General features: G+C 40.5%; 2 protein-coding genes across 7 annotated transcripts in view; one reads left to right on the plus strand and one right to left on the minus strand.

The window, feature by feature from the left end:
• On the plus strand, positions 1 to 17,280 carry sirt3 (sirtuin 3). Of its 6 annotated transcripts, none has more exons than XR_015843081.1 (9): positions 2 to 350; positions 446 to 497; positions 1,324 to 1,503; positions 1,623 to 1,855; positions 1,949 to 2,049; positions 6,862 to 7,023; positions 9,127 to 9,339; positions 9,511 to 9,613; positions 10,420 to 11,607. XR_015843081.1 is itself a non-coding variant. In XM_088295277.1 (8 exons), the coding sequence occupies exons 1-8, from the start codon at positions 272 to 274 to the stop codon at positions 9,535 to 9,537; spliced, it is 1,047 nt and encodes a 348-aa protein (XP_088151403.1). In that variant the 5' UTR covers positions 3 to 271; the 3' UTR covers positions 9,538 to 11,607. The 6 variants fall into 6 exon arrangements, 2 of the variants coding, with proteins under 2 accessions (XP_088151404.1, XP_088151403.1); XR_015843080.1 differs by having other exon boundaries at positions 10,446 to 11,607; XR_015843082.1 differs by having other exon boundaries at positions 10,945 to 11,607.
• Positions 14,922 to 17,805, minus strand: part of drd4b (dopamine receptor D4b) — an 18,956-nt gene continuing 16,072 nt past the window's right edge. Inside the window, exon 4 of the mRNA XM_088295274.1 lies at positions 14,922 to 16,985. Coding sequence (XP_088151400.1) covers positions 16,768 to 16,985 — 218 coding nt within the window. The 3' untranslated portion in view covers positions 14,922 to 16,767. The remainder of the gene's footprint in view (positions 16,986 to 17,805) is intronic.

The following is a 17,805-nucleotide window of genomic DNA, read 5'->3' on the forward strand; positions in this document are numbered from 1 at the left end:
TTTTTTTTTAATGCCTTGAGTCTTACCCAATTACGGTCACACACTATTACCATGTTTATAAATGTATATGCGTTGTGGAAGTAAATATGTAAGGGATTTATAAAATGATTACAGTTACTGTAATACTGTGTATGAATGACGGTATCCTACGTCACGCAATAAACAACACCGACTGGTTTAGGAATTTCACGTCGCTCGCCGAGGTGTCACTTCATGGAGACTTAATACTCTTTTTTTCTTGTTTGTTTCAGCCCATGTGTGTGTTTGTGTTATGGCTTATTCGATGTGCTACCGTTTTGTCGTGCATCGCCATTGGTTATCAAGAATAAGCAGAAGTATCCCTGCTAGCGGTCAGTGTACGCTCGACACAGCTGATGGGGAAACCTGGTTTACAATGTTAACTTTACTGTGCAACCTACTAAAGAGCCAATGTACTGTTTTATAGACCGTGGTCGAAGAAGTTTGTGTCCGTGTCAACATGAAACACCTTTTTCTGCGTAGGTAACACTACACACTGACAGACATTTGAAATACCAACGTAGGCTATAGTAGTAACAGTACTTATTATTTTTAAGAATGCTGTTGCTTCAGTCTTTTATTTTTTTGCGGTGTGGGAAAATCTTGCATTGATTTGCGATCTATTTGAGATTAGATACTGTACAGACACAAACATGGAATTTACTACCGCTCAAAGACATACCAAGGATGAGACATTGTGATTTCCGAGTAATACTGTAGAGGTGATTATTTGATAATCTACACACTTTCATATATATAGAGAAATAAAATGTTTTATCTACCTGTATATTATGCTGTTTGCGTTAATCAATTCCCAAGAAGTATCTCAGTTTGAAAAAGGTTAGTGATGCCTGGTACAGACAGTATTATAAGATTAGAGATGAATGGGGCGTGACGTGTCTTTCTTCTGTCTTCAGATTGTATTTTGTATGTGAAAATCCAGAAGATTGACCCAGGTTCAAATGTGCCACCTTACTGTATCTTAAAACTTAAGTGCACACTTCAGCATTTTGTCTTTCATGACGTTTGTCTCAAGTGAAAGCCCACTTTGTCTGGTGCAAAACAGAATCTCTGGATTCTTTAGCGGTTTTGCTGTACAATTCATCTGACATCTGGCCTTTTCACTGAAATTTGCTGGAAAATAGAGATAGAATGCTGAACAGGCAAACTCCTCGTTTTCATTTTCTCATTACCAGTATGGCAGCTCACATGCCATGTTTTGTGACCCCATGCTTATTCCTTTAATGTACATTGCTTAGAGGTTCAATTACGTAAATAGTACTCTCATTCTTTTAATTTCCCTAGACGAAGAAACTCTCCTTGGTGGAATGCAACAACGGGACCTTTCTCCCGGGGTGGTGGGGCACCTGCAGAGCAGCAGACATTGAAAGACATCGCGAAGAACATGCTGGATCAGAAGTACAAGAGAGTGGTGGTGATGGCAGGGGCAGGAATTAGCACTCCCAGTGGCATCCCTGATTTTAGGTAAAACGTGTTGCCCATGAGTTCTGGTCCACATGTTTTTTGTTGCTGTTGCTGTTGCTTTTTTTTTTTATACATGCGTTTATTCTGGGATCTTTGATGAGTGATTGTTTCCTCTGCAGGTCCCCAGGAAGCGGTCTCTATGACAACCTGCAGCAATATAACCTGCCTTACGCTGAGGCTATTTTTGAACTTGCCTTTTTTCATCACAACCCTAAACCATTTTTTGCCCTGGCCAAAGAGTTGTATCCAGGAAATTACCAACCTAACCCTACACATTATTTTGTGCGGCTACTTCACCAGAAGGGTCTTCTTCTTAGAATGTACACACAGAATATCGACGGCCTGGAAAGATGTATGTATTAATCTTTTTTTGTCTTTTGCCCTATCTGATTTATTCCTTGTGTAAAGAAGTGATTATTTTACATGTAGCTGCATTCCTCTTCAGTGGCCGGAATTCCCTCTGAAATGCTCGTGGAGGCCCACGGTACGTTTGCCACGGCCACTTGCACTGTTTGCCGAACAAAATATGATGGAGAGGACCTACGTGTTGTTAAGTTATGTTATTCTAACAGCGCAGGTGCGAGAGTTTGTGAGGTACCGCGAGATGTGGTGAGGGTGAGGGCGCTGTTGGAGTATGTTGCTAATGTGTGTTCGAAGTGAGTAAACAGAAGTTTTTCTCTGAATCCTCTCTGCTTATTGAGTTAATATTGGTAGCAGAGGATGGCTGCTGCTGGCAATTACAAGATTCCACCGCCATTTGGCGAGAAGACGTCCTATGAAACATGGAAAAATGAAATTGAGATATGGAGAAGAGTCACCGACCTCGAGGAAAAGAAACAAGCGCTAGCCGTTACCTTGTCGCTAACTGGAAGAGCGAGGGAAAGTGCGCTGGAAATTGCCGCCGATGGCTTGAATTCCGACACTGGTATGGCTACACTCTTGACAAAGTTGGATTCGGTCTTTTTAAGGGAAGAAAAGGATCGACAGTACGAAGCGTATACGGAGTTCGATGGCATTTCAAGAGAAAGCAGTGTGTCCATGGTGGACTACATCGTCGAATTTGAGCGAAGGTACAACAAGGTACGTTCGTTTAAAATGGAGCTCCCGGATGCCGTCCTAGCCTTCAAACTTCTAGATACTGCTGGTCTCAACGTAAAAGATAAACAGTTAGCGCTGACAGCTTGCCCAATTGTTTCCTTCGGCAACATGAAATCTGCTTTGAAAAGAATTTTTGGAGACGTCACTTCGACACAAGAGGGCGCCAGCAAACAGCAAATGAGGACAGACAGTGAATGTGCCTATTTCACGAGATATTCATTTAAAAGTGAAAGCAAACCTCAAGCCGCCGCGCAAGGAACGAATCCCATTGACAAACGTGGCAGAAGAACGAGATGTGCAGTCTGTCAGAGTACATTTCACTGGGCAAAAGACTGTCCACACAGAGGAGAAAGTGTCAAATTGACAAAAGATGAAGGACAAAAGGAAGATATTGAAGAATGCAATATCACTCTGCTTTCCAATGAAACGTTGTCACATGCTGAAATCTTCATGGTGGAAGCGCTAGGATCAGCAGTGATTGACACAGCCTGCACAAGAACAGTGTGTGGTGAGAAATGGCTTGAAGATTACACCAATGGACTGGCACAGAGTGAACTCGACAAAATGGTGGGTGAAGTCAGCACAAGGCCATTTAGATTTGGTGATGGCAAAGTAGTTCACTCCACAAGAAAAGTGACCCTTCCAGCAAAGATAGGGCAGACCAGATGCAAAATAGAAACTGAAGTTGTTCCAGCAAATATACCAATGCTTTTGAGCAAGGCCTCACTGAAGAGAGCAAGGGCTGTATTGGACGTGGCGCACGACAAAGCAACAATGTTTAAAATGCCAGTTAAACTTGAGTTAACATCTTCAGGGCACTATTGTGTAAACTTAAGAGATGATGGTCATGATAAAGAGAAAGCAAGTGAGCCTCAGACAATGAGCGAAGATGAGGTTCTCATCGTTAAAAATTACATGAGTGTGAAAGAAAAGGAGAAGATACTTCTGAAATTGCACAGACAGTTTGGACATGCCTCAGAAGAAAGGTTGCTGAAGTTACTGGCTTGCTCGGGCACTATAGACAAAGAAAGCAAGGTAATTCTCCAGAATATTGTCAAGGACTGTGAAACATGCAGAAGGTACAGCCGACCAAAGCGCAAACCTGTTGTAGGACTTCCCATGGCTTCAACTTATAATGAAACTGTAGCTGTTGACCTGCATGAACTTGAGCCAAATGTGTGGTATCTACATGCTATTGATCACTTCACTCGCTTCAGTGCAGGGGGCATCGTCACCACAAAGAAACCAAAAGAGATTGTGAGACAGTTTATTCACTGTTGGATCAGTGTCCATGGCCCGCCGCGCAGGCTGTTCAGTGACAATGGAGGTGAATTCAATAATGAGGAAATAAAAGATATGGCGGAAAAATTTAATATTGAGATCAAAACTACTGCAGCCTACAGTCCATGGAGTAATGGCCTTTTGGAAAGGCATAATCGAACTCTCACCGAGATGTTGCTGAAAGTTAAAAAAGACAACAACTGTGATTGGAAGACTGCACTTGATTGGGCACTAATGGCGAAGAACTCCATGCACAACGTACACGGGTATAGCCCCTATCAACTAGTATTTGGCCAGAATCCAAACTTGCCCTCAGTGCTCATTGATAAGCCCCCAGCCCTGGAAACAAATGTGAGCTCCTGGGTAGCTCAGCACATCACAACTCTACATGCAATGAGAAAAGCATTTACAGAGTCAGAATGCTCAGAGAGAATCAAAAGAGCCCTGCGCAAACAACTACGGCCCGTCGATGACAAGTATGACACGGGAGACAAAGTCTACTATAAGAGGGTGGACTGCAATGAGTGGAAAGGACCAGGGGTCGTGATAGGCCAAGATGGTGCTGTTGTATTTGTAAGACACGGTGGAGCATATGTGCGAGTGCATCACACCAGACTGAGAAAAGTAGATGATCCCTCAACTAAAGAGGTGGTGGACGTAGACATAGAACAAGAAATGGACACGATTGTAAATTTACCAGCGACGGCAGCAGCAGATCTCAGCGGATTTGAAAGCGACAATGAGAAAGTGACACACATGAACAATGGACCTCAAAGTGCTGATGGTAATGAAGAACTCCCACATGAATCAGAGTTGAATGCAGGGAGGAGCTTTGATCGATCTCAGGTGCTGCAAAAGACTACTTATGAAGGACCTAAGCTCAAGACTGGCCAAGTGGTCACCTATAAAGACAAACAAAGTGGACAAAGTTGCACAGGAACTGTCCTCAGCCGAGCTGGAAAAGCTACTGGAAAACACAAAGACTGGTACAACTTGCAGTTCAGCCAGCCTGCAGAAGATGCTGGCACAACAGGATCAGTAAATCTTGGAGCAATGGATGGTGTACATGTATTTCCATCAGAGCAGGCAGAAGCATGTGCAAACAACGAAGATGTGTTAGTAGTGCAGGAGGACATTTTTCTTGCAGCTAAACACGAGGAAATCTTAAATTGGAAGAAAAACAATGTATTTGATGAAATCACAGATGAAGGTCAGAAATGCATCTCAACAAGGTGGGTGTGCACACTTAAAGAAAATGCTGCTGGTGTTATACCCAAGGCCCGCCTAGTAGCAAGAGGTTTCGAGGAGATAAATACCAAGGACCTTCCCAAAGATTCACCCACATGTGCCACAGAGTCTTTGAAGATGATCATGGCCGTCATATGTCAAAACAAGTGGCAGCTGAATTCAATGGACATTAAATCCGCCTTTTTACAAGGCAAGACACTAACAAGGGACATTTACATCCGTCCTCCTCAGGAGGCACAGAACAAAGGAACTGTGTGGAAGTTAAATAAGTGTGTTTATGGTCTGACAGATGCTTCTTTGTACTGGTATAATAGAGTCAGAGACATCATGCGACATTTAGGAGCCACTGTATCAAAAGTAGATCCAGCTGTGTTTTACTGGTTAGATCAGTGTGGTCAGGTGACAGGAATCCTTGCATCCCATGTCGATGACTTTATTTGGGGGGGCACAAATGCATTTTCCACAAAAGTCATTCCTCAGTTAAAAACTGCCTTCCAGGTTGGTAGGGAGGAGAACAGCAACTTCAGCTACATAGGAATGGAAATACATTCTGTGCAGGATGAGATACAGGTACAACAAAATATTTACATTAAAAATCTGCAAAGTATCACCATTGACCCCACTAGAGCAACACAACGTGAAGCACCACTGACTGACAATGAAGTAGACCTACTCAGATCAAAGATAGGACAAATATTGTGGGTAGCGAGGCAGAGTAGACCAGATATGATGTGTGATGTTTCTATCTTAGCATCTAACACCAAACATGCCACGGTTCAAACTCTACATGGTGCAAACAAGCTCATTAGGAAACTTAAATCAGAGAGTGTCAAGTTGCGATTTCAGCACCTGGGTGAGAACAGCTCTCTAAAACTTATAGTGTTTAGCGATTCCTCCATGGGAAACCTCTCTGATGGTGGTACGCAGGGTGGGCATTTTATCATGCTCATGGGTGAAAATGGGAAGTTCTCACCTATATCATGGCAGTCAAAACGTATCAGAAGGGTTGTGAGGAGTAGTTTGGCAGGGGAAACGTTAGCTCTTGCAGATGGGATAGACAGTGCCATTTTTCTTGCAACACTGTACTCAGAAATCACGACTGGTGACTGTTCATGCAGTAGCATACCCATTGTATGTGTAACAGACAATCATTCTCTACTGGATGCAGTCAAATCCACCAAGTCTGTTACAGAGAAAAGACTGCGTCTTGAAATCAGCAATATGAAAGAGCTAATGCATTCGGGGACCATTGAGCAAATTATCTGGTCAGCTACCAAAGAACAACTTGCTAACTGCTTAACCAAAACAGGGGCATCGGCACTTGGCCTCTTGAGAGCTCTCAGCGAAGGTGTTTACAATCTTAAACTGTAAATGTTTCTCTAGTACTGAATTTGAACTGTACTGTATTTTTGTTTAACTGTATGTTCTATAGGACACCTATATTTTTGTTAATGCAACACAAAAAAAGAAAAAAGGGGAGATTGTTAAGTTATGTTATTCTAACAGCGCAGGTGCGAGAGTTTGTGAGGTACCGCGAGATGTGGTGAGGGTGAGGGCGCTGTTGGAGTATGTTGCTAATGTGTGTTCGAAGTGAGTAAACAGAAGTTTTTCTCTGAATCCTCTCTGCTTATTGAGTTAATACGTGTGAGTTATAAATCAAAATATTTTGGTGTCACTCAATTTGATACTTTTCCTTGTAAAAGAATTCTTAATGATGTTCCTTTTCACTAGCCAGACTTGATGAGTGGAGCGATTCCCAAATGCCCGACCTGTAAGGGTGTTGTAAAGCCGGACATAATATTTTTTGGAGAGGAGCTGCCACTTTACTTCTTCAAGTACCTCACAGACTTTCCCCTTGCAGATCTCTTGATCATCATGGGCACATCACTGGAGGTGAGTTCTGTTTTCCAACTTCAAACTTCAATGGTAACCATTTTGATTTAATACACAGTCACGTGAAAAGCAATGCTTTATTTTACACATCAAATGGGCAAAAAATATAAACCTGTGTCTGAAAAAAATAATTGATGCGTCAATACAGTAACCTCATGTAATATAATCCATTTATGTATGACATTATTTGTTGCACAAATTGTTGTGGAGGATTTTTTTTTCTTTGCCCACTGTTCTTTACAACATTGCTTCATTTTAATTGGGTGGTGTGCTTTGTATTTTGTATTTGTTGTTTGTTTATTTATTTTTCAATGTTTAAAGGGACAGTGCATGTTAATCAAACAGTTTCCCGTAAATATGACAGATTATAGCCAATGGCTAATTTGCATCCGTTGTCCCTGTGGCAGGTTGATGTTAGATTATACAATAGAAAACATAACAGAAGTTAAAACTACAGTACAGTTTCAAGAAACACACTAAAGGACAGCCATATAAATACATTGAATGCAACTAAGTATGAGTATGAGTTGTAAAGTGCTGCAGTGCTAGCTTTCATACATGTTCAAGTGTTGTAGTGCCAAAGTGCTTGACTGTTAAAATGCTACGAGTCAGCTGATGACTCAAGTAGTAAATTCTTATTGCACTTCAGTAATGTACACGGATGTTTGTGTACACAATAATGACATTATTCACCTACATCTATTTGTTTGTATGTATATGATGTCACAAAAAAAATCAAAAACAGATTACAGCGCGACAAGCAATTCCGAAGACATATTCATAAACATAAATAACAAACAGAGGGTTTCCTACTCTATGGTAATCACATAAACTGAGAAGAAATGTGATTACAGGCTTGATTCTCAAGAAGCCAGGTTTTTAGGTGTTTACCAAAGGAAGTGAGAGTGGGTATGTCTCGTATGGCATTTGGTATTGTGTTCCAGGTGTGAGATGCTTTGTACGAAAACACTGACTGGCCAAAGGTACTTTTTCTGAATGGAACTATACAGTCACCTCTAGTCCCTGTTCTGGTTTATCTGTTCATATTCTTCTGTACATATTTATTTAGTGGAGGTGGAGCCAGACCATGGAGAATTTTATACACAAGGATACAATCAGAATATTTTAGTACATTTTCCAAACTCAGGAGTTCATATTTCTTCAGAATTTAACAGATGTGTCACACTTACGTGTTGGGCTTTTTATGCAAGATTTGCAAAGACTGTATGCAATTTCAACAGGCTTTAGTGTGGATTTACTTCAATAAGTCATATGTGAAATGGCATTTAAAAACAGTTTTGATGAATCAAGAGTTAAATTATTCCTAATATATCTAAAGTTAGAGAGATTAAGTTTCATGTGATTCATTAATCTTTTTATTTGTTGTCTAAGCTGTAACTGTGAGTTCAACATGATTCCTAAATATTTAAACACCTGTACAACCTCAATTGTCATTCCTTGCACAAATACGTTAAAATTTGTATCAGCACACCTCATAATTGAAAAGAACATCCATACAGTCTTTGATACATTAAGATGTAAATGAGAACGTTCCAGCCAGTTTGACACATCAGACATGGCTGCTGATATTTATTTTTGATGTGGAACAGGTGGCCTTATATTTGACTTTAAAATCATAATTAGAAATAGTATTTGTATTTGAACAGTTAGAAAAATAAAGTCAAGTTCATAGTTGACATAATGAGGTGCGCACATAATTTACCTGCAAAACAATCCAGAATCATCACCACAGTGCTTGACATTTTGTGTGAGGTGTCAGTGTCAGTCCTGTACTTTGTACATCATGACCAAACATATGTACTTTGGCTTTGCAAATCATGTTTTTGTTTTTTGTTTGTTTTTTTTTAGCAAAGAATTCCTTTCTTAAATGTAATGTTTCTTAAAAAGCCAATGTGTCATATTATTCAACTGAACCGCAGTTTACCCCCACCACATATGAAAGGGGCAACATTTTAGAGACAGCTTTCAGAATGGTCTATTATTTAATGAATACCTTCCTGAGAGTAGCAATGAAAGCTGAGCAATCTCAATTTTGGGTCAAGTCTGAATTCTTCATACTGTCGTTCACTCTCCTGCCTGAAGGTAGAGCCCTTTGCCAGTCTGGCGGGAGCTGTGCGAGCCTCTGTTCCTCGGCTGCTCATCAACAGGGACTTAGTGGGTCCATTTGCAATGAGGAACAGACGACCCTGTGACGTCGTGCTGCTGGGTGATGTAGTAAATGGCGTTCAAACTTTGGTCCGTGCCCTCGGTTGGACTCAGGAGCTGGATGCTCTGATGGCAGCTTCTGCGGCGAAAGTGAGTTCCCATCCTACTGGCAACTGAAAACATTGATCTCCACAAGGAACAAAGAATTAGTCCTGCCAAGAGAAAAGAACAATTAATTGAAAGCTCAAGAAAAAGAGGATTAATGAATCATTAACTGGCAAATACTGTATAAGAATGTTGTGTGTCTTTATTTATCTGCAGAGTGCAACAAAGACAAATGAAGAATAATGAGAAACATAACAATGAAAGACTCAACAGTTCTGCAGAAGATCATCTGGACCACTTGAATTGATTTCACCTAAATGTAGGTGCCAAAATAAAAGCCCTCTTATGCTGTCTATTAAAATAGAGTAAAATCTTTCAGATATGAACTACACAGATGAGCTCGTCACGGCACTGAATGTATGTTTAATGGACTGCTGGAATTGACTGTTGTGTTGTTGCTGGCTGTCAGACAAATAAAAAAAATTAATCAGTAAAGAAATTATTGTGACCTGTGAGGAACATTTTTAGCTAAGCCACTTGTGGTCAGAAGTACATAATCGTACACTCATGGTAACACAGTTACTAGACTTAGGAATAATGATTAAACATCATAGTTTCCCGATTTGGGAGCAACATAATTTGTATCTTTATTTGGAAGTCAGTGTAGATATGTAGATACATCAACAACAGATGTTAACTTATTGAAATTATACACACTATTATAGTTTGGGATATGAAAGAAAGATGTTCCTATCAGTCACTCAGGTTTTGGAAAACGCAGAAACTGAGAATTCATGAATCGTAACTGTTGGAGAGACTGTGAATGTTTGAAGCAACACGCCATTGAAAATTAATTTTCTATTGGCGGGTGTGTTACAGTAATAGTGCAAATATAAATGGCATCTGATTCCCTTAAAAAAAGTTCAAGCCGATTAAGTCCAAAAATGTTGATATAGGCTACACAATGCCATTTTTGTTTTGCCAGTTTTGAACAGGCACATAACACGTGCTGATACATTCAAACATGGCGACGGTTCTTTTTCAACTTGTTTCAATGTATATTTTTTGATCAGTCCTCATCCACAATCCATCAAAGTCTTCGTCCTCTGTATCTGAAATGAACAGCTGCGCATGCTCTCCATCAACCACAGACGCTTCCCTCTTGCGACTGACTGGCAACCAGTTCAGGGTGACCCTGCCTACTCCCCGAAGACAGCTGGGATAGGCTCCAGAACTGAGGAAATGAGCAGAAGTACATAGATGATTGCTGGGATGTGCGCACACTGCTTCTTTGAAAATGACATACGTCTCCTACTAAAAGCACATACTGCTCCGCGATGCGCGCCGTTAAACGAAGAGTCTTTCAGTCTGGTGAGTTTTAGTAGAAATGTCATTTTTACATATTATAGCCCATTATCTAAGTGCCAATGTTAACGTCAATGAAGCATCCCTTTAAATGTTTCAGCATGTGTTACATACAACAAATATGGCGCTGCGCAAAGTATGCCTTTATTTTGATACTTAATCGGCTTAAGCCTTTTTTCAGGGACTCAGATGTCATTGTCATGATCTGTCTTTGTTGATTTTGGTTTTGATTTCAAATTTAGTTTCATGTATACCTTGTGCTCCTTTGTGTGGCTGTCTTCTTAGGAAATTGGATTCACCTGTACTTGTCATCATGTCCCTTGTGTTACCCAATCAGCTCCCTCCATCCGTTGTCTGGCCAGGTGTTCCTCGTCTCGTCAATTTCTTTGTATTTAGTTCCCTGTGTTCTTTCAGTCTTTCTTGGTTAGTTTTCTGTGTCCCTGTGAGGTCTAGTTTCTGTTTGCTGTATTTTTTAGTCCAAGTAGAGTGTGTTCAGTAACTTTGATCCTGTACTTAAGCTATTTTAGTGTTTTAGATTTTTTCTAGTATCTTGTTTGCCTTTTCATTCTCTTTAAATTTAATATCTTTTTGAGCGCACACCTTCCTCGCCTGCTTCACTGAAATTGGGTCCTTAATCATGCTGTACCATGTTGGTTGACCTGGTGCCCCCCTCCCTCCTTCACGTAAGATCCGTCTTCCTCCATGTTGCTTTCCCTTGTTCCATCCTCGAGTCCAAGTGTATCACATTACCTTACCGTTTTTTACCTCTGCACATTTAGATTCTTGTTTGAATTAAATGGGTACGCTTTAAACACCAAGTGAGTTTGTGAGGAAATTGTGACAAGATAATTATTTCAGTATTTATAACTTTCTTTATTTGGTGGTCTGCTAGGATATTTTTTTCATGAAAAGTTGGTGCATTTGCTTAATAAAGGTTTGGAAACTGGATCTAAAGTAATGGAATGGGCTTAATCAGTTTTCAAATTGTAGAGCGATGTTGGCGTCAACCACCTTGTGATGCAATTGTACTACATAATGTAGGCAGTCAAGCCTTCACGAAACATTTAGGACAGCCAATAGTGATTTTCCTTACCAAGTTGGAGAAATGAAAACTGCACTAATCCCTGACCTTGGGGTAGACATTGTTAAAGGTTAATTTTTCACTAACAAAGATGTTTTTGTTTTTTTTTAATTTGTTTTTTTTTGCTCATGAAAATTAATTTAGCATTTTGTCTTATCAACCCAATTTGGAGTAATCTGTAATTAATGGAATGCCCTTTTTCATAGGCTAAATCGCTACACTGCCCTATGTCTTGGTGTGGCATCAGCAACGGAACTGGAGACGGCACATTCTAAAATGCATAACTTTCGTCGCTTGTGATGAAAGCAGCGATCAATTGTCACCAAAATGTTTCAGATTCGCTTTCACAGGCTTTGTTTTTCTTTAGGAATAACAAATAAGCTTTTATATAGAGCCCGTCAAAACATCAAAGATGCAATTGTGCTCTTGGTGCTCAAGTCCAGTCCTCTAGAGCCCCCATCCAACTTGTTTTACATGCCTCCTCCAACACAAATGATTCAAAAGTTGATCATTTGATTCAGGTGTGTTGGAAGAGGGTGACATCAAAAACAGGCTGGATAGGGGATCTCGAGGACTGGACTTTGGGAGCCCTACTATAGGGAGTGCCCTATAGACTATACAGATTCATATCACATGTTTGATAACTGGAAATATTAGTCAACCACTACAGTTTACTCGGACCATTTTTTTATTCAAATTTGATTTTATTGTAACTTGAATTTGATTTTTTTTTTTTTCTCTTTTTTATTTTCATGGTACTTTACCTTTCAACTTACTCTCACACCTTTCCCCTGGTCTTAGCAATTCTGTTAGGGCACTATGACAAATATTTTATGACTCATGCTTGTCTATTCACAGCTTCCATGATTGTGCCTTCAAGAAATAAATTGCCCTTTGTACCTTAGTAGCGGACAAAGCTATAGTTTACGACCAAGATTTAAAAGCATTTGTACTTAGTGCTGACAAAGCAACATTTCGCCCGTTGCTTGTTTGTGCTGCTAATAAGTCACATTGCAAAAGACCAGACGAGGGCCAGGACGGAGGTGGTGGGGGCAACTTGCATCCTGTGCCTGCTGTGAGTCATCCAACCTGTCTGTCATCTGTTTAACGAACCCACAGTGGTGAATGCAACTGGTAAAATTACAATGATTTATATTCTGGAGCGGTGGATGATTGGTAAACATGTCCGCCTCACAATTCAGAGTTGCAAGGTACGATTCTGGGCTCCGGTCTTGCTGTGTGTAATTTGCAAGTTCTCATCATGCCTACGTGGGTTTTCTTCGGGTATTCCAGTTTCTTCCCACATTCCAAAAACATGCATGTAATGTTGAGTGTACACTCCAAATTGTCACGAGGTGTGATTGTGAATGGTTATTTGTCTTTGTGTGCCCTGCGATTGGCTGGCAACCTACCAATTCAGGGCGTACTTACTGCTCGAAGACAGCTGGGATAGGCTTCACCACGCCCGTGACCCTCATGAGGAGAAGCGGATCGTATAATACATGGAAAGATATTCTGGAGTGACAATGTGGGCAGCTGGTTCGCACGTCCGCCTCACAATGCAGAGGTCGTGGATTCGATTTCAGTTGCTCAGATGTTCTCCCCTTCCCTGAGTGCGTTTTCTCCAGGTTCTCTGATTTTTCTCCCACATTCCAAAGACATGCATGGTGGTAGGTTAATGGGACACTCTAAATTGGCCCTAGGTGTGAGTATGAGCAAGAGTGGTTGTCGGCTGGGATAGGCTCCAGCATGACCCTTGTGAGGAAAAGCTGTTTCAGATAATGGATGGATCAATGTATTCTGGATAATTTTGAGGAAACAATATTTCGTACCGTTCTAAATGATCTGGTAACAATCTGGAGTATCCTCATCAATTATGTATTTAGAAAATTGGATATGCCAGTCTCAAGAAAGGATGAGGAAAAAGACAATGAATATTTATTCATACATTTGAAAGTATAGTAGTACATTCTTGTCATTTCTAGCCTGAATACAGCGTACCCATCACCAAACTAAACCCGTCTTAAACTCAACGGTATTAACAATTTTGCGCTCAGCAGAAGATATCAATATGACAGTGTTTTCATGGCACAAACTACAACTTCGAGTGTGGGTTGTGTGACATTCCGTTGTAATGGAACTCTCCACATATGCTCCAAAGTTAACTTGTTAAATATATAACCAAGCAGCTTTGCCAAGTTTGTTGCGTCTCAGCTGTGACGTCCTGCGTGGCTCGAAAAGCAACAAAGACACAGGAGATGATGCATTTAATTCAGTCCTGGGTCTCTCCTCAAATTCTTAGAAGAGGGAATCATTTGTTTTAGAGCAGACAAGCAGCGTCGCCATTGCTGTAACTTTATTTCTTGATCGGTGGTGGGGGCGCTTGCTCCTTGGTGGTAGAGATTCCAAGATTTCCACCTGGAAAGCAGGATCTCAATATACCGAGGTAGATATCATCTGACATGTTGGCTGTGTGGGAAGTGAGAAACAATCTTGCAAAACATAGGCAATCAGTCTTCTTCAGATCTTGATAAGAACCAATGGTTGGAGTTGTATTTCCAACGACTTGAGTGGAAAGAACAAGCGGACCTGCACTCTGTGGCCTGGCCCCCTAGCGCTGAAAAGTTTGATGCGATTTTCTGCCATTTTCTCATAGATGGAGTATTCTTAGACACCTTGATACTCCACCAGATTATTTTTTTTTACTTTATATATTAACTGCATATTTACGGATATTACGGCCCTGGATGAGGACCCACTCCACTGAAGTCATCTTCCTGCAGCACTTCATTCAATTGACTCTTATATTATCTCATCTATTATTGCATAGCATCATTGTATGTGCCAAATGTTGCCCAGTTGGCATCCATTGCAGCCTGGTCATCCTGGAAGGGGGATTCCCCCATCTGTGGTCCCTTCTCAAGGTTTCTCACTTTTCCCCTAATGAGGTTTTGTGAGTTTTTCCTTGCCCTCCTGGGGGTTAAGATCGGGGATGTCGATTGTGGCTATGTAAAGCCCTTTGAGACTGTCTGTGATTAAGGGCTATACAAATAAAATTGACTTGACTTGACTTAAGAATTAAAGATACAGTTCATCATATGCAAACTCTAAAATAATGTTTCAAAATAAAAAACATTCAATTCTTATAGTCATTGTCAACCAGGCATTACGTTAACTCCAGAGCAAGCAAACATCACCGAAAAGTAATTGTTTATCATGCAGTCATTGTTTCATGAAATCAAATGCACACATACACCAATCTTGCACGCACAAGATTTTGGATATTGTATTTTATTTCATAAACCCTGACAGTGGGTGGTATGATTTAAAAAATGACAAACACATGCACGACCACCAGTCAATGAGGTGTTGTGGTGCCCTGACCACTCCAGTGAGTTGTTTTTGGCTATGCCCTTGGTAGAAAGTACATTTCAGAAATGGCCAGAGATAAGAGGCTCATGATTATAAAGGTTTTCCTGTTTTGTTATTTCCAGCATCACTATCAGGATGACTAGTGTCTATTTAAATCACATCGAATACAGTATGTGCACCAATGTTCTGGGTTGGGCCACAGAGCATTTAGTAAATTGTAAATGTTGTGAATAGTAACATTGTCAATCTTAACAGAAGCAGCAAATCACAATGTTCTTTAATAACACAAAAATGAATGATGGACTGATAATAAAAGTAGTCAGGCTATATGTGGAGCTTGGTGTTTTTAGCATCGCAGATCAATGTAATAGTGCTTGGCAGTCGGACTTAAAATAAAAGTCATTTGCCTTTTGTACTTTGTGAAGAAACTAACAACACCAGAGGCCAACTGTGTTTTGCCATGATTGCTTATGTGGCTTAAATACTTTTTTTTTGTTTCCACATGAAACCTGGATGCAGTAGGCACAGTCAGTAATGAATCAATAAATTTGGAAAGTTCTAGCTCAGCACAGGGATGATTTCATTTTCAGAATGGCGTACATAATTATAAGATTAATTTAAGAAAATAAAATGGCATCCCATAGATAAGAGTTAAAAAGTAAAAACAATTCATTCTAAACACAATACACCGACTGGCCACTTTCACAATCGAATGATATCCAAATCTCATAGCTGTGTCAAACATTTAGCCATTAGTGCTAATGTCCAGCTTGAATGACACTTTCAGTATAACATGTATTTAATCATATGTTCACTGTTGTGTTGTTTATACTGTAACTGCACTGTGCTATACTGAGAGCTGTCTCGAATATTTTGAACTGTGTCTATTTTTGAGGACCGCCCTGTTCTAGTTGGGGACACCACTTGGTTCTGAACCACAGAAAATTACAACCCAGTTTGAGATTCACCTAAATTGGGATCTACCCATTGCTTGTATATTCAAAAAGCTACATTTTGAGTGACTGATCACCAAGTGAGTGAAAGAAATGTTATGCACATGTAGTCAAATTGTTGGTCCACCATGTTAATAACCAAAAATGGCCACTGAAATACATTGAAAGAGACCATACAATTCCACAATAAAGGCTTCATCTGACCATGGAAACCAACCACTTACAATTTCCTGGGATCAATCCAGTAATCACACCTCCAGTTTCAAAGCATTGATAATAACATCCATAGCATCACTCTATCGTGACATTAATGTCCTTATGCCAAGATACACGCTGCCACAATCGTGAGAGAAAAACAAGTTTAAGAAGATGTCTTAAGGGGAGGAGAACAATTTGGTCTTGAATTCATCTTTCTTGGCAGACATCCCTTTTCATAGTCATCCACAGACGATAAGGTTCTTAAGAAAAACTTTCAAACGGCACACCTCTGATTTGTGACAGTCTACAATTGATTGTGCTTTTCTGTTATCGCAGCAAAACAACGCATTACCAACTGACAATATAGAAGTACAACAGATTGATGCGTTATGGCATGTAGTTTATGACCACTACACAATCAAAATACGATATATTGGTCAATCTCAGCCACCCACATTGTGAACTGGTGATGGAATGTTACAATGCCGACGGTCACAATGTTAATCAGATCAAGCATGTGCAGAAGCATTTTCTGAAGCATTTCTTGAAAAATTTCTTGAACTCTGTGTTGAAGATGGTGTAGATTATGGGATTGAGGGCGCTGTTGACGTAGCCCAGCCAGGTCACCGTGCTTGTTAGTCCGGGAGGGATCTCACACCACAAGCACACAGCTCGAGTAGTATGCACCACAAAGAAAGGAGTCCAGCAGAAGAGGAAGCAGCCTGCATGATTGTATGAAAGCAGTATTAGTAATAATCATTTATCATCGACTCGTCTGGTGATCAAGTGTCTCTCACAAGAATGCATGAATCAGACACAAAGCAGCTTGACAAGAACATCTTAGGACAGTAACAATACTTGAGCGGAGAACGATGAAGAAAAAATAATATTAGTAACAATGCAGGTGACTGTCATGACCCGACTGTTTCTTGTCCAGCAGAGGGCGTCCCCTCCGCGCGCTCCCCGCCGCGCGTCACCGGACAGACGCGCCCAGCCGCGCAGCTGACGCTCATCACCTGCTAATGGACCTCACTATTTAATTTATATAATTACTCCGAAATGCTCATGTTCACAGCTTATGCTCACGTTTACCCCTTGTTGTTCCTTGTGTTATGTTTCTCGTTCATAGTTTATTCATGTTCAGCTTGTTTACGGCTCGTCTTTTGTTCTCGTTATCGTGGTTTGGACTTCTCTTTCCCTTTTGCGGTAAGACCATTTGCGTTTTCTATAGTGATGGGTAGATGAGGCATCCTGTATCGTTTCGACACAGTGACACAATGTATTGACACTGTGTTGACACTGTGTTGCTGAATACTGACACCTGGTGGACTTGCAGGAAACATTTGACAGGGTCATCTGACACTGATCTGTCAAACTAATTTTATCCAATTCCATTGATTAGCGACGTGATGTGTTTTTATATATCCTATTTCGTATGACTTTCCATCGCACTATCTTATCTAATTTATATATTTAACTGAATTATTGTTGTATTGCACTGGAGAGGGGAGCTCTCTAATCTCGTGGCACACTTGAGTACAA

The sequence above is a fragment of the Idiotropiscis lumnitzeri genome, chromosome 5 (assembly GCF_059441095.1).
Source record: "Idiotropiscis lumnitzeri isolate Australia: NSW breed Sydney's pygmy pipehorse chromosome 5, RoL_Ilum_1.0, whole genome shotgun sequence".
In the NCBI taxonomy this organism is placed as follows: Eukaryota; Metazoa; Chordata; class Actinopteri; order Syngnathiformes; family Syngnathidae; genus Idiotropiscis; species Idiotropiscis lumnitzeri.

Bases quoted from the DNA above. Each gene is read 5' to 3' on its own strand.
- sirt3 (XM_088295277.1), top strand. From the start codon at position 272: ATGGCTTATTCGATGTGCTACCGTTTTGTCGTGCATCGCCATTGGTTA. The intron at 351-445 runs GTCAGTGTACGC...ACTGTTTTATAG, and splicing joins CAGAAGTATCCCTGCTAGCG to ACCGTGGTCGAAGAAGTTTG. The intron at 498-1,323 runs GTAGGTAACACT...TAATTTCCCTAG, and splicing joins CATGAAACACCTTTTTCTGC to ACGAAGAAACTCTCCTTGGT.